General features: G+C 47.9%; 2 protein-coding genes across 5 annotated transcripts in view; one reads left to right on the top strand and one right to left on the bottom strand.

Annotated features, from left to right (window-relative positions):
• Positions 1-1,633: 1,633 nt before the first annotated feature.
• On the bottom strand, positions 1,634-11,456 carry COPS7B (COP9 signalosome subunit 7B). Of its 4 annotated transcripts, none has more exons than XR_009819558.1 (8): positions 11,380-11,456; positions 9,322-9,497; positions 8,030-8,105; positions 6,443-6,531; positions 5,669-5,871; positions 4,349-4,454; positions 2,704-2,937; positions 1,634-1,961 (listed from the first exon to the last, which is right to left on the bottom strand). XR_009819558.1 is itself a non-coding variant. In XM_062006153.1 (7 exons), exons 2-7 carry the CDS (start codon positions 9,481-9,483, stop codon positions 2,779-2,781), a joined length of 795 nt encoding a protein of 264 aa, XP_061862137.1. In that variant the 5' UTR covers positions 9,484-9,497; positions 11,380-11,456; the 3' UTR covers positions 1,634-2,778. The 4 variants fall into 4 exon arrangements, 2 of the variants coding, with proteins under 2 accessions (XP_061862137.1, XP_061862139.1); XR_009819557.1 differs by having other exon boundaries at positions 1,634-2,057; XM_062006153.1 differs by having other exon boundaries at positions 1,634-2,937.
• Positions 11,457-16,362: 4,906 nt separating this feature from the next.
• The window catches only part of PDE6D (phosphodiesterase 6D), a 35,014-nt gene continuing 32,045 nt past the window's right edge, over positions 16,363-19,331 (top strand). The window contains exon 1 of the mRNA XM_062006157.1: positions 16,363-16,515. Coding sequence (XP_061862141.1) covers positions 16,466-16,515 — 50 coding nt within the window. The 5' untranslated portion in view covers positions 16,363-16,465. The remainder of the gene's footprint in view (positions 16,516-19,331) is intronic.

The following is a 19,331-nucleotide window of genomic DNA, read 5'->3' on the forward strand; positions in this document are numbered from 1 at the left end:
TAGCTTCTAACTCTTTCCTTCAAGCCAGATTCATTAACCAGCTGCTGTGGAGCTGTTTGCCTCCCCCAGGTACTCTGTGCATGTCATTTGTTAATGACTCATCTCAGCCCGGGCTCATTGCAGACACCCCCCTCCTTTTGCGTCGCTGGCACACCAGGGAAGCCAAACATGCAAACAGCTCTGTCTCCTCCAATAGCCTGTTCGTTCTCTTCACCATCCTCTAATGCTGTCAAGCACAGGACAGTTCTTCATTCAAAGTGCTATTTCCTCCCTCACTCCTTTGCTGATCAAAGGCGGTGTGTACCAAAGCATGAATACCATCTTCACCCCCAGCCAGGCTCTGAGAACAGCAAAAAGCCTAAGAACAAACTCAAAAGCTTCCAACACACTAAAGAAGCTTCAGCAAACTAATGTGACTCCTGTAACTGGCAGAGAATAAACACCAAGGATGCCAAATTCACATCTATTTCCCCACAGCGACCTGGGGCTTGCTGAGGAGCTGAAACAATTTCCAAAGGCATTTGTATTCCTCCTGCCTCTTTGCAGGACTGATAAAAAATGGGCATGAAAGAAAGCAGCTAGCAAGGACCACAGCACCAGTAAAATCTTGTGAGGAACTGGATGACCAGTACACTGCAGCTGCCCACGCAGGAAGCCAGAAACAAGCTCAGTCCATCTCCATCACACAGATCTATCAAGGCTTGGGTACACAAAGTCCACCTACACCTCCTGAGAAGCTGCCAGCTAAACACTGGGAGAAGCTAGTACAGGAACTGCTACTGCCACTGCCTGGGAAACAGTTTCCTTGAGATACATGGGAAGGCTTCATTCTCTGGACATACTCACTTAGCATCCTTCCCTGGGACTTTTTTGCCTAGCATTTCTAAGTGGGGAGAGAGCTGGCAAAGAATCAGAAATCACGGGACCTGACCCAGAGGACGCTGGATGGGAGGTATTTAGATCCACCTCTCAAGATTAAAAGCTGCTGGTGTGCCTGCACTGCAGGAGAATAAAAGGAGATGAATTTACTTCTACAAGTGTACAAGTCCTGTGGCTAAAGACTGAAAACACACAGATAGCAAAGACTTCATGGCAGCAGTAAGAGGAAGGCACTTGCATTGCACCAGTAAGAGCAGGTGACAGCTGGCTGCAAGATGGGAGCACTGTCAGTGTTCTGTTTGAACAGCCCCCCTGCCTGCTCATGGAAAGCCCTTCTCTTTATGCAGGGGCCAAACTACAAAGCAATGCTCTGCTAAACCCAGAGGAAGGAACTGACCAGCCTAACACAGAGCACAACAACAAACCCTCTACAATCAGGCATCAAATGTGTTTAGGCTTGGGACTTTGGGCTCAGCTACCATCTTTGCCACAGATCCTTCTGCACAAATTTGGAGAAACTACAGACAAAATGGGGAGAGCACTTCCCTGCCTCCCAGATGCATTAGAGAGATCAGACAGACCTCCTGGTAACGTAACATGGAGAATCAAAGCAAACGCTCCAGTGAGGAAGTGCAGTTGGGCTACAGGCCTAAAGCAGCCTCCAAACCAACACTCCAGACTCTGACATTAAATTAGCATTTTTAATCTTTTTTTCCAAAATGTGCTTTTTTGTGAATTGCTGTTTCAATGCCAACCCCACCCTCCCCCCTAAAAAACATCCACGACCCACACCGTGCCCAACTAGGTGCAAATCACCTGAAGTTAGCCTGTAACAAATAAAAAACCATAAACCAAAGGCTGAAATGCTTTAGAATCACAACAATGTACAAAAAAATAAACAAGGAGGAAAATACAACCTGAAAACGTTCAAAATTCAGACAGATTAGTCAAGTCCATTGCTTCAGCAAGGGGATGCTGCTGCGACCCCTGCCAGTGGGTCCTGGGCCACCAGCCTGCCTCGATGGCTCTTCTCCCATGCAGACCACCGTCATTAACATCCAAGGAAGAGCAAATCCATTACCCTTTGAAGGTATCAACAGGGGAAACAACTCACAAGCAGCTCTGGGAGGTCACATCATGTGCAGAAGGAACACAGTTTCTAGTATGGCCCTAACCACCTGCAAGAAGAAAGGCTTGAAAGAGCAGCCTGCTTCCTCCTTATTGTATTGATGCCTCAGAGATGCAGAACAGTGCTTTAAATCTGTGAGAGATTAAAGGGCTTAGGAAGGGCAGTAAACAGACAGTTAAGTAAACAGCCCAGCACTGGATCTCATCTTCACAAAGCGAGGTAGTGTGAATTTCACCCCAGTTTAAAATAGGGGTAGCAAAAAGGCTGAAGGTTTCCTGCAAAGCAGCTCCTGGCCTAGAAACCTTTCTGTGCTCCCTTTGGGAATGCAAAGATCTGTGTTGATGGCTTCCTCGCTCCCAGCCTGGCTTTGGTAGCCACATTTCAACCCTGGGATTCAGATACTTGCTACAGAAGTTCTCTCAAGATCTGATTTAGTACAGCAGCTTCTTCAAGGTTAAGCAGCAATGAGACTGGCTGGGAGGGAGATAAGCTGTCCACAGAGACTTCATTTTTTTTTCCCCTGGCCCCTTTTAGTCAGTCCCATTCTTTAGAAGTCCTTCTATACAGGACAGGGACATTCTGGAAATTAACAGAGGCTGCACAGTGTAACTTAGCCAGTTGCTGCTAACTGGGAGCTGTATTATTCAAACAGGGCTTTTATTTGCCAGCCTGGAAGGGACTGGCCCAGAACCCACCGAAAAAGGAGGCACAGGTCCTTTTTTGCTCCTCCTGATGTCATTCCTTGCTGAATGACATTTAGATGATATGTTCTAGTGGCGGCTGGAAACCAGCCCTTTGACTTTGGACATCTTCTTTGTGGGCTGCCTTTGTTCTGTGTGTGGAGGGCACTCTCGCTCTACCAGCTGCTGTTCCATCTCCTGTGCCGATGACGAGGCTGTAGCTTTTAATGTTTTCTTTATGTTTGTGACCTGGCCAAGAAGAGACAGTGAATCAGCACCTGCTTCTTCCTCTGAAACTCTGTTCATAAACATACTGAAAAACTCCTGAGTATAGAGTGGTGATACAAACATGCTCCATGCTTGAGTTTATTAAAGGTAATGTTTCATCCCCACTTGCAGCCAGAGTTGTTAGTGATTCCAGCCTGGGTCCAATACAGAATAACCAGGGATTAGACTTTTTGGTTTTCCCCCAGAGATAATAGTGGCACAATACTGCACCACCCTTCTATCTGCCTGAAGGGACCTACAGCTGCCCTGGTGCAGAAGGCAGCTGTCCTACCAGTCTGTTAGCCAGAAGCAGAAAGAACAAATGAGACTGTGAATGTAACAGACTTACACTTAGGACAGCACTTAAAAAGGGAAAATGCCATTTGGCCTAGTTGGCTGGCTGAGCCACAGATATTTGCTAGAAGCAGGAAGAGAAATTGGTTTTGTGGGAAGTAGCAGTAGTGCTTCTGCTATTCTGGCTGAAAAGGAGAGATACAGCACCAGGCACCATAGTCTGACCGCTGGAACCCTGTAGGGCTCACCAGGAACACAAGGAGCAAACCTTAAAAGAAAGAAAAAAGACAGGCCAAAAGAAGTTTAGGAGTCAGGTGTGCCAGCTCCAGGCCAGAGGCATCTGGCAAACCATACACACTACAGGTGCCAATCAAGCTGCCAAGCTTACATTGCTTCAGAAACGTAAACCTGCAGGGATGCAGCCCTCTGCAAGAAATAAACCCCAAGCAAGTGTCTCGGGAGAACCATTTTCACCTTTACAGCTGTATTAGCCAAGAGTGCTTCTCCCAAGTAAATACACGCCAGCAGGGACTAAAACGGCGTGCCGGTGCTGCCATCTACCGCCGAGCTATGAGGGAACAGGGGCCGAGCTGCTGAACAGAGCGTGTCCCAGCCCTGCCTGGTGCTCGACTTGACCCCAAGAGAAACGTTCTGACAGGAAGTTGCTGCGGGCACTTTTGGCAAAAGCAATGAGACTCGAGAGATTTTTTTGTTAACTATGCTTTCAGCTTTAAAGTGACCTGTTTCTCCCTTCTTGCCTTGTGTAAAATGAACAGAATCACACCTGAGCTCCGTGGTAAAAGCACACTTTTCCTAACAAATCAGTTCAGGAAACAAGACCTAGTGTAGCTACCTCACCCAAATCTATAAAGGTTTATTTTAAAGTTCCAACCTGCTCAGAGTGGGTACATTTATGTTTGTGGTGTTACCAGCACATGGAGCAGATGTGTTTTCTTCCTTTCCCAAACCACCACATCTGATTTGCATGACTGCTGGCCTACTTCAGCCACAGCCAGTAACCAGGTGACACCAGATATTTTTTTTTGCAGTAAACACGTTTCAAAAAGCATAGAGCAGTCTGAAGTGACTCTGTACCCACCTCCATTTCTACCTGCTGCTGAGTTCGGTGATGGTTCTCTTTGTACTGGTTGGCTCTAAGTACTTGCTGCTCAATTCCTAACAGAACTGCTTCACAACCATCGCACCTGTGAGACACAATATCAAACTGTGTTCGTGAGTTCTCTCTGGAGCAGCTCAATCAGGCTGAAAAGTCATGCTCACCTAAAAGTTTAAGAGAATCTTAAATTTATACTTCCTGTTTAGAGTTCCAAAAAGCTGGCAAGAAAAAGCTTTGCTGCCAATTCGATGTATTTCACAGCACTTTAGAGTCCACGTTACTCTTGCCATTGACTGCAGGTTCAATGCACTCTCAACTTCTTTTTCAGTCAGAATTACTTCTGGGATGCAACACATTAATGTTAAAGTTTTACTTTAGAATAAAATGACAAAGTCATACTGAGATAATCCCCCTGCTGTTAAGTGTTCAAAAGATGAGCACTCAACACAAAACTTGTAACTGAAGAGAACTGGCAGTGCGTTTGTAATTGTCTTCCAAACAATCTTGTAAAGTCCTGGATGCTGCCAGAGCCCTCCCTCCCTCCAGAGCCATGATGGGATGGAGGGAATTGGAGTAGAGAACCAAAAAACCTGCCCCCACCTCAGGACAAAATATTTGCCCTGCACTCATTACCACAGCAACTAGGAAGCAATTCCCACTCAGCTCAGAACCTGCCCCAGGCTCCAGAGTCTCCAGGGGAATTGCTTTGGGTGGGAAGGGAATCCAACAAAAAGATGAGAAGCAGCTTCCTGGAAAAGGTACAAAAAAATAGTACCACAGTCCCAATAAGTTTGCCTGCAGCCTGCATTTGCAGGAACAAAAGATAAGGCAAACAAAGGCATCTGAAACCTCAGACTTGGAGACATTCCCTCCAAAGAACTGTGGTTCTCTAGAACTTGCCCATGCAGTTCTCACCACAGTGAAAAAGGCTGAAAAGTAATGAAATGACAGTTCTGCTTTTGCTATCAAGTGTAAGAGAAGAAAGGGGTGTAGCTCCCACAAGATCCCAACTGCAGTTTGGCATATCCTTTTGAAAAGGCCTTGACTCCATACTAGGGCTAGGGTTCTAGGGCTATGGAAAAGCTACAGCCAGAGTAGAATCTCAAGACCTAGTAGAGCTTGGCTTGATATATAACACAAGTGAATCCTAGATGGGATCTTGGAAAACTTGACCAACAGACTCCTCCTCCACGTACCTGCTTACAGCATCAGACTCCTGATTAAACACGGTGAAACTGAGACATGAATAAGAACAAAAACCAGGCCAAGCTATGTATGAGGAACATGGAGAGACTGCCTCACCATTCCTGAAGTGTTTTGACAATGTTACTGATGTCCTTCTTCTGAATGTCTCTGCCAATACAAAAATCCACCTCTAGCACCTGGTTTCGTTGATCCAGCTTCCCCTGGATAATATCTGTATAAACCGCTTCGATAATCAGATCTTCCAACTCCCTCAGATTCCTCATATCCAGGTCCTTCAGCAACACAGAGTAGGGAATGCACTAAAAACAGCAAGTCCAAGAATAAGTTAGCAGTCCTTGAGCCAAAATGAACAGCTAAGTCTCAGAAGGTCAAGATCCAAAAGTTTATTGTGTCCTACACTTCAACCTACAAGTACAGCAGCGACGATGGCAGAACAAACGCCCATTACCAGGCTACATAATACTCTGGCACAGCTTTGTTGATTCCCAAGGCTTTGGCACGGCATGTTAAGAGGAAAAAAGGTAATGGGATTGTAGAAGAAATTAAGAGTGCTGTTCAGTTTTCTCTAGAATAAAAAAGTCAGTGTTTTTAAGAATGATTTTCCATCTCCAGCAGTGAAAGATGCCATAGAAAGTTTCCAGCCCTTCCTGACTAATTTGCTTGGCAGTGCAGACACCCTCACATCTTATCCAAGGAAGTCCACTAAATTCATGTCCCAAATGCACCATGAGAGAACACTGTACATTACAGGTATTTTCTAGTTGCAGGATATTTTGTGAGTACTTGTGCAGACCAAACAACTTCAACATTATGGGACTGATGCCACTTTCAAAGCCAAAAATTAGAACCAAAAAGACGAGCGTACGTTACCTTCATTCTGGAAGCCAGGCTTACAATTGTCAAGTGTTTCAGCTTGTTTTTCTGAGTCGCTGTTAATTCAGGCAGGTTATCTTTGTTTGCTGTTAAAGTTAAAAAGACAGGATTCAGCACTGACTTTCAAGAATTTTCTAATCCAGGCAGCACAACTTCGGGCTAATTACCCTAAAGTAAAACCTGAAAGATTCAACTCCTCCAGCTCCTCTGGGTGCTGCTGAGCAGAGAGTTGCCACTGATAGATTAGCACTCCCAAGGAGAGGGGGGAAAAGTTAAAAAACAAGTTTGCAGTTCCATTCTCTGCTTCTTTAGTAATGCTGGTTTTGGAATTGGATTGTAACTCATTTATACAAGTGCTGTCCTGCCAAAACAGTTGGTCAATGCTTTGTTTCTAACACCAAGCCATTTTTATTTCATTAACGAGCTGACAGAATAAAATCTTCCCCCTTCAGTGATTCAGTTTTAAATACAGATGGTTTTATTTCTCTGAAGGGCTGCAGAATTAGGGTTGAAAGCATAAAGTGACGAAGGGAGGAGAAATTATTAATCTAGATGGCCTCACTGTCATTGTATTATATCCATGTGCCTCATGAATATTTAAAAACAGAAAGGAAATTGGCAGCTTTCCAAAGCAAAGAAACTCTTTAAAGTATCTGCTTTAATGGAAATCAGTGTTTCAGGGCCACTCAAGTTCTCTCATCCCTCCCACCTCCTTCAACACTCTACATTTTTACTACTTTTCCCCCTTTCTTCACTAGAAAAGAAAGACCAAAGTGTGCTATCACATGCTGGGGAACACAAGACCCATGCACAATAAAGCACATTCTCTCATCAGTCACAGAATTCACGAGGTTTGTGTTGCTCCACAGCCACTGGAATTTCCAGTCCTTGCACTTACAGATGCAACTTCTCCTTACAGTAACTAGAGAGCTCACCCACCACAGTGATAGCCAGCACTGTGACAGAATTATGTGTCACACCGTAATGGCCTGGATTAGGCTGTTACCCACAAATGAAGTACTAAACTGAAGCAGAATGGAAGCATAAGCACCAGAGATAAAAGCACATCTCAACAGATACTAAGATGATTCACACATAGTCCTGAAGCTGTGTAAGAGTCATTATTTCGATTCGTATCCTAGCTAAGAAATGCTTCCATTTTGTTTCAGCAATTCCATCACAGAATAAAAGGTTATCCCATAAACCAGACAGGTTTTTATAAATAATGCAGAGCAATTTTGGCTAAGTTTTCTGCAGCTTCCATAACCACTGTCACCTCAATTTCAACAGAGATGCCTGAAATAGCAGTCTGCACAGGTAAGCAGCCCATGAACGCCAGCAACTGGTGCTACAGGCTGATTTGACACAGTGCTGCAGACTGAAACACCAAACTCCAGTCATTCCTTCCCATCTGAACAATTAAAAAGCACATATGACCCAAAGATCTGCCCCACAAACAATTCTCCTCCCAAGCAACTCCTGTTCTTGAACACTTTCACTCAGGTACCACGGAAAGCAAAGAACTGCCTCTGCCAATTCTAAAGGGCAACCCAGGCTTGTGCTCTGTCAACATCAGTCTCTTACCTACGTAGTCTGGGTACGTTCCGTACGCAAACAGGTTCAGCAACTGGAAATAAGCAGCATTAGAGCCTTCAGCGAGCTGGATGGGAAGACAACGAAAGAAATTCCATGTTAAATGGTAACAGACACTGCTAGGTAACTTCTCCAGAGTGTGTTTTAAATCTACATAGGAAAAGTAGTACCCAGAAAAGAAATTATGTCCAGATCTTAAAGAGCTGGAGCCGCTGTAAGGCCTCATGAGCGGCAGCCAATTTCAGCAGTTTCAGAGTCGAGATGATGCAACCATTTCTATGCACCAGGACTGTGTTAACCACAGTTTGGACTGTCAACAGCTTTGTGTGGCACCTGAGGGGCTAAAAGAAAAATGTGTCTCTTAAATTCAACTGACAACCTCCAGGGCCAGCTCTTCTCACCGTGACAAGCATGCAGGCAGCGGTGTTGGTTGATTAAGCACCCTTGCTACTACTGGGAAAGCAAACACAGCTTACCTTCAGAGCCACAAAAACTTCAAAGCATAGCAAGCTGTGACATTTTAAGCTGAGGCCATTTGAAAGTAACAGCACTCCTCTCACTTGCAAACACTTCACTGGAATAACTGCAGCACCAAGCAGTGAATTTTACTGACAAAAAGTAAAGGTTGGGGGAGTTTTCTTAATAGCATTTGCTGCACACAGAACCAGGAGAAACTGCAATCTGATGCTGAATGACCAGAGAGGCATTTTTTGGTATATCTAAGAGCCTGTCTGGAAAGCCAAATTTGGTGAACACCACATTGCTCCAGCGGCAGAGATACCCAGTCTACATTCTCTCGTTGTAGTGGAGGGGGCTGCTGGGGAGGCATTCTGAGTAAAAACTCTGGAACTTACTTCCCACCTTGGTTTGAAATAGTTTGGATTTTGTTACCACCCAGGCCTGATACACTTAGACATCTGTTCACAAAGACTTTTGGAGAGCACTGAAGTTATGCTGTCTAGGATAATGAAGGAGTAGAAGAAGGTTTTTTTCATTGCTGGCTGGCTAGGTGCCTTCTTAAAACTGTCACTGTGCTGCTGCCAAGTTTCTGCTGTATTAGCAAAGGTTAGCAGAGCTACATTAAGGTAGCAAAGCTATATATAGGTATTTTTAAACGTCTAATATATACAGGCAAAAGCAACATCCATCTTTCGTACACAAACATCTCGGAACCAGGCCCTTCCTGGCACAGAAATTTCACACACAGGCTGTCTGTGGAAACTTCTGGTGATCCTTTATACTGGAGTGCAGAAGGGGCATTAGGATAGAAACTCATCTCTTACCTCTTGAACATTTGTTAACTCCAATAGCTCCCCGAAGACGTAAACCCCAGGAGCCTCCAGCACTTGATTTATAAGAGCAGTCAGAGCTGAGCCACTTGTACCTTTGGCTAGTAAAATAAACTGCTCTAGAAGATTGCAGGATGGTTTCTGTTCTCCTGCCATTCTAGGTTTTCAATCTGTCAACGAAAGAACACAATATTAATACATCCTTTGTCCTCTGCTGAATTCTGGCTGGCAGCAGGTCAGAAGGCACGCTCAGCAGAGCAATGCTTCTGTGTGAGCTGAGACAGGCTTTCCTCCAGCATTCAGAGGGCAGGCCAGGATGCCATCAGGTTTGACTGATGATTTATCTGGGGAGCAAAAATGATTCACACAATATCTGAGTAAAATCTCTGCAGTATGTCCAATCAGTTCCCTAAGAGGACCTGCTCCTGCCAGTAGGAAAAGAGTTCAGATTCCATGCTGTTTTCAGACTCTTCCTTCTACTCATGCTTCCAAATCATGCCAGCTGCAAAGATGTTTACTGCTACCTCTATTAGAGGCCAGCTAAGACTTTCACCTTCCCCACTACACAGCTTCAAAATAAGCAACTAAGTTAATTCTTTGTCAAGAATTGGCACACTTGGAGGTCCTCAGGTGGCACCCCTTCCTTTGACATCCACTATACAGCTATATGTAATTCCTATTGCTTTCTGAGTCCAAAAGGCAGAAAGCACTGTGTGCTGTAAGTAGCTTACCAGTCCACACTGGACAGTTAAAGGGGTTTGGGTTAACTGGAAAGCTTAAGTGATAAAAATATCCTTTCCACAAAGGCTCTATTTAAGTCTTCCTAAAGAGAGATCTTTGTCTTCAGCTATGGCCTGACATTTCTGCTGTGCATGTGGTCGCCCTGCACCAAGACATTGCTTTTGAAATGTAAACCACTATTTACTAACAAGTTCAACACAGTAAGTTGTTTGTTTACAAACAGAAAACAAAAAAACTTCCAAAGTATGTTATTTAGGCACTAAACAAATAACTTAGCAGATAAGGGAGGGATTTTTGTTATGTTTATATAGGATAATTATCAAGCATGGCACAACAAACACCAGACAACCTTACTCATTCTGTGTGACCACTGGGGCTGCATCTTCCCTCGTGGGGGTAGAACAGTCACACAGGTGTTTGCTGGTTTACCATGCTCAACCAAATGAAGACTTGTGAAAGCAAAGCAGCCAGCTTCCTTTATGAGTCAGCTTCTAAAAAATACACTTTACTCCTTTCCATTACACCTGCAGGTGCACAAGAGCTGGTAATCTTTTGTGCTCTCCACACAAAGATTTCTCTTTGGGACTCTTTTCACCGGGGGCACACGTGCAGGTAAGACTGAATAATACCTCATTTCAACCGAGAAATCTCTGCAACACAGTAACACTCAATGGGCCTTCCAAATGCACCTGAGTACCTCGGTACCACTCTCTCCCCTCACAGGTAAGAAACAGACACAGAGGACCCCACGAACTGACCCAGCCGTGAATGAGATCCACATCTCACAGTTCATACGCTATTGTCCTCCTTCAACGGTAATCACAAGCACGCTGCCGTATGAGGTTACAAAAGGCTGGCTGGCTCCCTCCGTACCCTGCTAGCAAAGGAAGGCCAATTCTTTGCCCTTTCCCAAGTTCAGACAACTGCATCTCTATTGCAGCCTGTCAGCATAACCATGTTACCGGGGCTGCCTCGCCGCTCCTTCCACAACCGACTTACCCTGGCGCGAGGGACCCAGATACAAACGGAAGACTAACGGAGCCAGGCTCCCCGTCCCTCCCGACCCACAGACCCGCGGCGGGGGCCTCTGCCGGGCCGGGCGTCGGGCCGAGCCCCGCCGCAGGGCGCGATTCACCCGGGATGCCGCCGCGGGGCCCTCTCGCCCCTCACCGCCGCCCCGCTCGCCTCTCAGGGCTCGCGGAGCCGCATGGCCGGCAGCAGCGGGACGCGTCCGCGCCGCGGCGGGGGCGAAAGGATCGTTGAGCGGGGAGCCGGGACGGCGGCTCCTCCGCCCCTCCTCCCTCCCGTTACCTCTCCGCCTGGCCTCCCGCCCCGCGGCTCCCGGCGCCGTGCCCGCCGCGCCTCAGGCCGCCATGATGGCGGCGCCGGTGTCCCGCGCGCAACTGCTTCCCCCGGAACGCGCGGCCGCGCGCGGAACGTTCCGCCGCACGCCCCCCGCCCGCGGCCGGAGCCGGCCCTCGGCAGCCGCTGCGGCACGGGCCCGTCCGTGGCGGGGCCGAGCCTGGCTGCGACCCCGGGGCAGGGCCCGGCGCGCTGGCTGGGCTCCCGCCGCGCCCAGAGCAGCCGTTCCATCGCGGGCCGGCGAGGTTTCTGCCTCTGTTTCGGGGATGTGAGGTGCGGTGGCGGCGTCGCAGCGGTTTCGCACTCTGAGGTGATCTGTGCCAAGGGCCAGCGCTACAAGGCCAGGCTTTAGCGCCGTCTTTGTTCTGATGGCATGGCAACACGGGTCTCTCTCACACCACACACACTTTCGAGTCCTTGCGTTACGTCACAGCCTTCAGAGGGGATTGAATCTCCTACTTTATGGCAAGAACCTGTCAATGCCCGAGAAGCTGAAGCGGGACCATTAGCAGATTGAACGGGGCAGGATGATGGAGGCTACCAGCTGTGCCCCTCGGGCCAGTCCTCCTGGGCTGGGAATGAAAAAATGCCAAGAGATGGTGTGAAAGATCACAAAGTGCTAGAAAATGGATTTAAACTCCATAGAAATGGCCCATACAGATGACAAACCAAAGAGCAAAGCTCAGTCTGTGAAGTGGTGGGGCAGAGAGTGGGCTGGAGGGGCTGAGATCTTCTCCAGGGCTGAGATCAGGAGCCAAAAGACTCTTGAGGGTGTAGAAGAGCAGGGGCAGAAATGAGGGGTTTGGGGCTTGTTACTCTCCCCGAGGTCTATATGCTCATCTGTGCTGCACTGTGAATACAGCATGCTTCTGTTAAAAATCCTTTAGCCAAAAGGAAAGTGCTTCTGGCTTTCAGTCAGCTACTCCCTGAAGATCAAACTGTGGGCTGATGCCGTCAGGAGCAGGGAGCTTTCAGGGAACAAACATCAGAAACTATTAGGAAAACTGACAGGGCTTTAAGCCTGCACCTCACAGCCATCCACAGCAGGTCTCCAGGGTCCTGTCTTCCAGAGCAGGAGTGTCAGACAAGCGCAGAGATGCAGGTGTTGGGATGCTGTTGTGACACTCTGGGCTTCAAAGCAAATTGGATGTAAAAAAACAGGCTCTGTGCAGCAAGGGAATTCAGCCAGGGCTATAACAAGCCGTTCAGTAATTTACTGAAGCCACACTTAGATCTCATCTGCACAGGGAGGGGGAATTACCTCTTTAATCATATCCTAAACAGCCCCTCCACCGCTGTTTCTGTTGCCCTGCAGGACATGCTGGAGCAGTTGCCATGGGCAAGCAGTGCATGGATCCATTTGTCTAAAGACTCATTAAAGCTAAAATCCCAGGCTGCAATAGAAATGGAGATACATGATTGTGAGCTGTTTCCCATGGATTGTTTTTGCAACCTCTTGCTGGAGCCTGTGGGTAAAAATCAGTTGTTACAGCCCTGCATAGGTCAGCCAGGAGGGTCCTTTAGTCAGGCTGTCCTGACACTTCCCAACTGCTGCCGGCCAGCTTGGCTGGCTGACGTGGACTTTGGAGGATAGTATCAGCTAAGCTAAGCTTTTGGGATGGATTTCTGGGGTTTTTTTTGAGAGAAAAATATGTGGATGCCCATCTGTCTCATCCCCTTTTAAACAGCTGTTGCAACCTCTTGCGCCACCCACACAGCTTTCTGTGAGCAGGGAGATGTTAATCCATTTTATCTTTTAATGTTGGCATTATCTCTTGACTCACCCCATCTCCTCCCTTTGTGAGTCTGCAGTCCAGGTCCCTTTCAGACAGCAGGTAATTCACCTTGTTTCCCTGTGTTGCCTGAGAAAAGAAGCCATAAATCCAGAGCAATCTCCCCAAGCTGTGGGGTTGTGGAGCCCCAGAGAGGAACTCTCAAGGTTTCTCTTTGTCAGAAGCCAAGGTATGAAGCTGCAAAGTCAGCTGTAAGGGAGAGACCAGGACAAGGGGGTGATTAATACACACTGATGCCCCTCTGTCCTGCAGCTTCTATCACAATGAGTTCAGTGTCTGGTTCTTCAGGCTCTTCAGCACCTTGTGCCTCCAACGGCTCATCCCACTGGCGTCTGCCTGCTGCATGCCAGGCCAGTGGCACCAGCTTTGCCCTCTGTAGGTGTACACCTCCAGGACACCATTCTGGAGCTGGTTCCTCCTCTCCTAAACTCCTGATTCTGACGGGTCATTGGCAAGAGAATTACCACCTGGCTTCACCAAGAAGAGGTCTGAGTGTGAAAGCAGGCATTTTTGTGTTTCTTTTTTCCTCATCTTTCACAAATTGTGGTTTAAATAAAAGTCTCTTCTGAAAAGAGGTATGTTAGTACAACACAGGATCTTGCCACTAACCCACATAATACATACTATATCCAGAATATTTTAAGCTAGATTTAGTCTCTAGGATTTGGATCTGGTTCCTAAAGTGTCTGTAATAATTTAACTTCCCAGCAACTTAAAGCAAAATAAAATCCACTATTGGCACCGTGGCCATGTCAGAGCAGGAGCAAGTGCATCTGCACATGACCAAATGTCCAGTAGCTCTAGGGATAAACTAGGCTCTGTAAATGTTAACAGAGTCTTGGATGCAGTTTCATTGTGTGTGCTTTTACCACGCTTCATCCATTTATTCCAGCCTCTTGACCCTCGCAGCTGCCAGCACACATCTCCCGAAGCATGAGGTAATGGGAGCTCCCAGGTCTTGCAGAAGAACCTGTCAAGCTCTCCATAGTTCCCAGGATCCAGAGACTTAAGCTGCTCAGTGGACATTCACCTGGCAGCCTGGCCAGGAGACGAGTGACGTGTGTGCCTGAGTGTTGCAGATACGTAGCTGTACAACCCCTTCCATCAGGTACGGGATGGGATGAAGTCCCAGCTTATGAAACCATCTCCCAGTTATGCTGATCTGGAGAAAAAACACAACACATGTATCTGTACCTTGAGAGAACAGCTTATGGGGGAGCAGAAAGCAGGCTGGATGCATCTTGTCACCTGCAGTAGCAGCTCAGAAACTGTCCCACCAGCTAGAGATGTGAAAGCAAAGGTGAGGTTCTCAGTACAATGTGGCATCAATGGATACTGAGACTTGCAGTAGCTTTTTTTGCAAGTGGATTGGAAAGCCACATGCTTGAGGGTGTCATTTGTATTAATGCAGTCAAATGATTTTGAGAGGATAGATCCCAGGGTTTCTGTCACTTTCAGAGTTACGGTGTCAGGTATGGTACTGCTCCTCGTGTCCAGGACAGTCAGAAGAACTTCACACTTAAGCCATAAGGTCTTTTGTCACTTTCAGAAGTTCAAAAATGAGAGGCCTGCATGGCAAAGTAAATCTAGGAATTCTTCAGTTTCTCCAGGAAACACAAAGGCCCAAATCCAAATCCTGAAACACTCCTGCCTCTCTGCTAGATAAGTCCTTCAATGCTGCAGGAGTTCCTCACTGCAAGATCCATTTGGTCTCCTGCTTCTTCAGCTCTGAAGAGCCTGAACAAGTACAGAACTGAGTTCCTTATGCATAAACCAGCATGTAATACTTACACCTGGCAGTCTCTTCCCCCACCTCATTTTGTTTCTGCCTTCTTCAGGTCTGCTATTTTTTGTGCTTGCTTTTTCTCCCAGTTAGTCTTTTCTACTCGGTGATCTCTAGTGCCTCATCCTTAGACAGCATACAGTTACACAACCTACCTAAAACCCAGCAAGGACTCTTATTAAAAGATATATATGTATAGTAGCATAGCATAGCCCTGGTGATCCTCCCAGAGTCAAAATGATCAGTTCTTACACTCTTAAACTGATGGTGTGAGGCAGAGCAGGGGTCACATATATCAGGGAAATAAATGCTGGTTTTTACTATTGAGACTTCTTTTTGCTTATAGTGACAGCAGCCCTGTCCTTATGCATGAAATGGAACCTTTCATAACATTCACATTCTCATCTGCACAGAGGCTGGAAGCAAGCAGAGCCATGACTATATTGACAGCCCTGTCATTGTTCGCTGCTCCTGTTCTGAGCCTGGATTACAACTGCAGCCTTTCTTTGCTTCCTCATGACTTATTAATGCTTTGCATTATCTACACTCAGATTGTTAACGGAGGAGTTAATTTGTCCTGTTCATATTAAAGAATAGCCTGGCTTCTGTGATGTGCCAATGACCCAGACTCCTTCCCCCACAACCTACTTCGCTACACGGACACAAGACCCACATTTCTTTGCCATGAAGAACGCTGCTTTTGTTCCAGGGAAAACAAACTATTGTACCCTTTCTCCAGCACGGCCGCCGTGTCAGCCGCGGCGGCTGCTCTGGGCCCCAACACGCCGAGCGGTACTACCCAGGTTCCGGCTGGGCTGCCGTCAAGCAGCCCGAGGGATGAGCCCCCGGCCAGCCCGGCCAGCCCGGCCCACCGGCTGAGGAGAGGCGCCAACCCGCCCACCCGGGATTCTCCCGGTGCGCAGCGAGCCGTGAGGGCCGCGGGCGGGCCGAGGTGGCTCCTCGCCCCCTCGGCTACACCTGCGGCGTCCTGCAGGGGCGCCTGCTCCCGGCCCGGCCCGGCGCGGCCCGGCCCCCGCCTCACCACGGCGCAGCGGAGGGGCCGGGGAAGGTTTGTCCTGCGGCGACTCCCATCCTCCGGCGACGTCAGGCCCGACCCGCGCGTACGCCTTAGCGACCGCCGCGCAGCCGCCCTTGAATGGCGGGAGGGGGAGGCAGGGGCGCGGGCGCGCCGTCTGATTGGCCAGCTGCCCCGCCCGTCGTCAGCCGGAAGGCGGGGCGTTGGGGCGGAGGCAGAGTGCGATTGGTCGGAGCGGCGGGCTGGGGGCGGGGCGGCGGGGGGCCGCTGGGGTTGGTTGCGCCGGCCAGTGGCGGGTGCGAGGGAGTGAGGGGGGAGGGGTGGGGGGTCCGGAGGCGCCGCTGTCACCGCCGCCTTCCCGCCCAGGCCCGCGCAGCCAGGCCAGCCCGGCCCAGTCCCGGCCGCCCGCCGCGCGGCGCGACCATGTCGGCCACGGACGAGCGGGCCAAGGAGATCCTCCGGGGCTTCAAGCTGTATCCTCCCGACGAGGGCCGTGAGGCGGGCGGGACGCGGCCGGGAACGGGGGCAGGTTGGGGACGCCCGGGGATCGCGGCCCCGCTGTGGCGGGGACGGGTGTCTGGGCCGCGGGGCGGGCGGCGGGTTGTCATGGAAACGCCTCCCCGGCTGGCGTCCTCCCCCTCCGGTGGCGACAGCGGGAGCGGGGGGATGTCCCTCCTCCTGGAAGCAGCTGAACCCCCGCGGGACTGGGACGGGTCCGGAGCCGGCTCGGGAGGGGGAGGCCGGGGAAGGTATCACCGTCGCGCCGGGGCCTGGGCCCCCTTCCCTGCTCCGTGGGGGGCTGCGGTGAGGCGCGGGGCGGGGCTCGCCCCATCGAGGCGGTGGCAGGTGGCCAAAGCCCCGCTGCACCGGAGCTGTCCACCGGGCGGCTGGACAGGGAAGCTGCCCCGGAGAAGCGGGAGCCCCCCGGCTCGGCAGCGAGGGCAGCTCACACAGGGCAGGTGGAGCAGCCCGGTGCGCGCCGCCCTTGGTCCCAGGAAGACCTGACCCTTTTTCCTCTAGCCTGCGATTAGGCACCTCTGCTTGGAAGGAAATACCTGGTGTTCAGGTCCAGAAGCAACTAAATACTTTGTTCCTTTTCATACTGTGAGGTACTGGCACATGTTGTGTTGGTCATACAATGTCTTTTTGTGCTAACACTGACATACTGTAGGTGTTAATATAGCTCATTTAAAACTTTTCATCTTGCTTCTTTCAAAAAGCATTTGCACTTCATGTCTCTGTTATCCAAATATCAATTTAATGCTGATGAAAGGAGCTAGATCTGAGCTCAAAAGAGAAGCAATATCTTGTATATGTCCTTCCAATACTTTCTCTCCTTCAGTAAAAGAGAGAAAGGCTCAACTTGAAGTCCCACGTAGACTAAGGGTGGGAGAAATATGCTACATGTAAAATAAAGCTAATGTATTGTACAGCAGTAGGTTCTTCTAAGCTTGGAAGACAAATGCAAGCTTGCTAGCTTGAGCTTTAGGCACCAGAAAATTATCCTGAGCTGTTTTGGTTTTAGTTTTCTGTTTTAGCAACACAAAGGACAGAAGTGAACGGAATACCCTCTTGATCTAATACTGTTATATCTAAACAGAGGGGTTTTTTTGCCCAGCGAGATGTATATAATCTCTATACCATCTGTAGCAGGATCTAATTTTCTAGGTTGGATTTAGACAGATAGCTGCTATCAAACGATAAGCAGATGCTTTTCTTAACTTTTGAATCTTTGTCCTCTCTGCCAGCTGTTAGTACTGTGTCTGGTTCCTTTGCTTCTGCGCTAGCACTAGTAACAGCTCTTTTTATTTATGTCGTATTTTAGCTACCAAAACATGATTTAAAAAACCTTTTGTAATGGCAATTAGAAGAATAAGCTTCTGACAAGACTAGACTGAGTTGTTGGTAGAAAGGAGAAGTGCATGGAAAGTTAAGCCTAGGGAAGAAAAACAAAGTGGTTTTTGCATGTATTTATGTGTAGTCTCTGCTGGATGGCAGAATTTACATGAAGGCCCTTGTCCAGCTGTGGATGAAATAACCCATTTTGTTGGCTTCAGCAAAAAATGCTTTTTATCCTTTGAGACGAAAGGTATTGGACAAACCTAATTACCTCAAGCAGCCATAGCATGGACAATAGGCTTTAGTAGAAGTACTTCATATTGAAGTACTTCAAGTTTAGTCTTCTATTGTTTGTCCTCACAAAAAAAAAAAAAAGGTATCAATTTGACTTTAGACAGGACAATTTTAGGCAAAACCTTGACTATGCTTCTCCAAACATGTTCTAGAGTACTTTGATAGTGCCGTAGGGGCCAAGTAGTGTAAAGTCTGAGAAACAAGACAGTTCAGAGAAACATTTCATAATCGGAACTTTTAGCAAGTTAAAATAGTTGCAAAACATCTCAGTGTGCCTTTAGTAAACCAGGAGAGTGGCTGCACAGACATTCTTCACTTATGAGGAAGCCTCCAGACACTGCAGCATCCACACAGGAAACTACTCATGCCCAGATGTGACCATACTGTCTGTAAGGCAGCCATCAGCTCAGACTTCCACTTCCTTTGCTGAAAGTAAGTGTGTATTCTAGAGAGCATTACATTTTAAAGAGATGTTTTATCTTCCACCCACTCTATCGCTGTGCATGCTAATTAATTTACTTAATAGAAAGGGAGAAACATATCCTGAAAAGCTGTTAAGTTTATACTTTGAGTACTTGAAAATTTCTTCCTCTCCTGCCAGGGGAGAGAAGCTCAACTCCACCAGCTTAAGCGCACCCTGCAGACTTGGCACTTCAAACTGTACTTGCTTTTAGCATAAGAAGCTAGCACAGTATTACACCTAGGGTCTGGATGTGTTAGATTCCTTGTGTGGCAAGATCAGTTGCTAGAGCAGAAAGAATTATTGAGGAAGCAGACTTCCAAAATACTTGCACTGACACAAGAACAGGCGCTTTAGGTGGAAATGCAGTTCATAGGGAGTAATCAAAGTTTCCTCAAACAAATGCTGTTTACATGTGGTTCCTGAGAAGAAGTTAATTACAAGCTGTCCAACTGATTTGGACACACTGCTGTGGAAATTAAATTACAGCCCAAACCCACCCTTGTTACATTAATGCAGATATGTGTTTTCCTCCCCCTGTGACACTAGTGCAGAAACATGTTGTGGCTAGTGTCCTGAAATTCAAGCCAGAAAGATTTACTCCTTCTTCTCAAGGATTCTGCTATTTTAAATAGATTAAAACCAAGGGGAAAATATTTTATACTTGCAGGCAAATGAGGATATTCATTGTACACG

The sequence above is a fragment of the Colius striatus genome, chromosome 12 (genome assembly GCF_028858725.1).
Source record: "Colius striatus isolate bColStr4 chromosome 12, bColStr4.1.hap1, whole genome shotgun sequence".
In the NCBI taxonomy this organism is placed as follows: domain Eukaryota; kingdom Metazoa; phylum Chordata; class Aves; order Coliiformes; family Coliidae; genus Colius; species Colius striatus.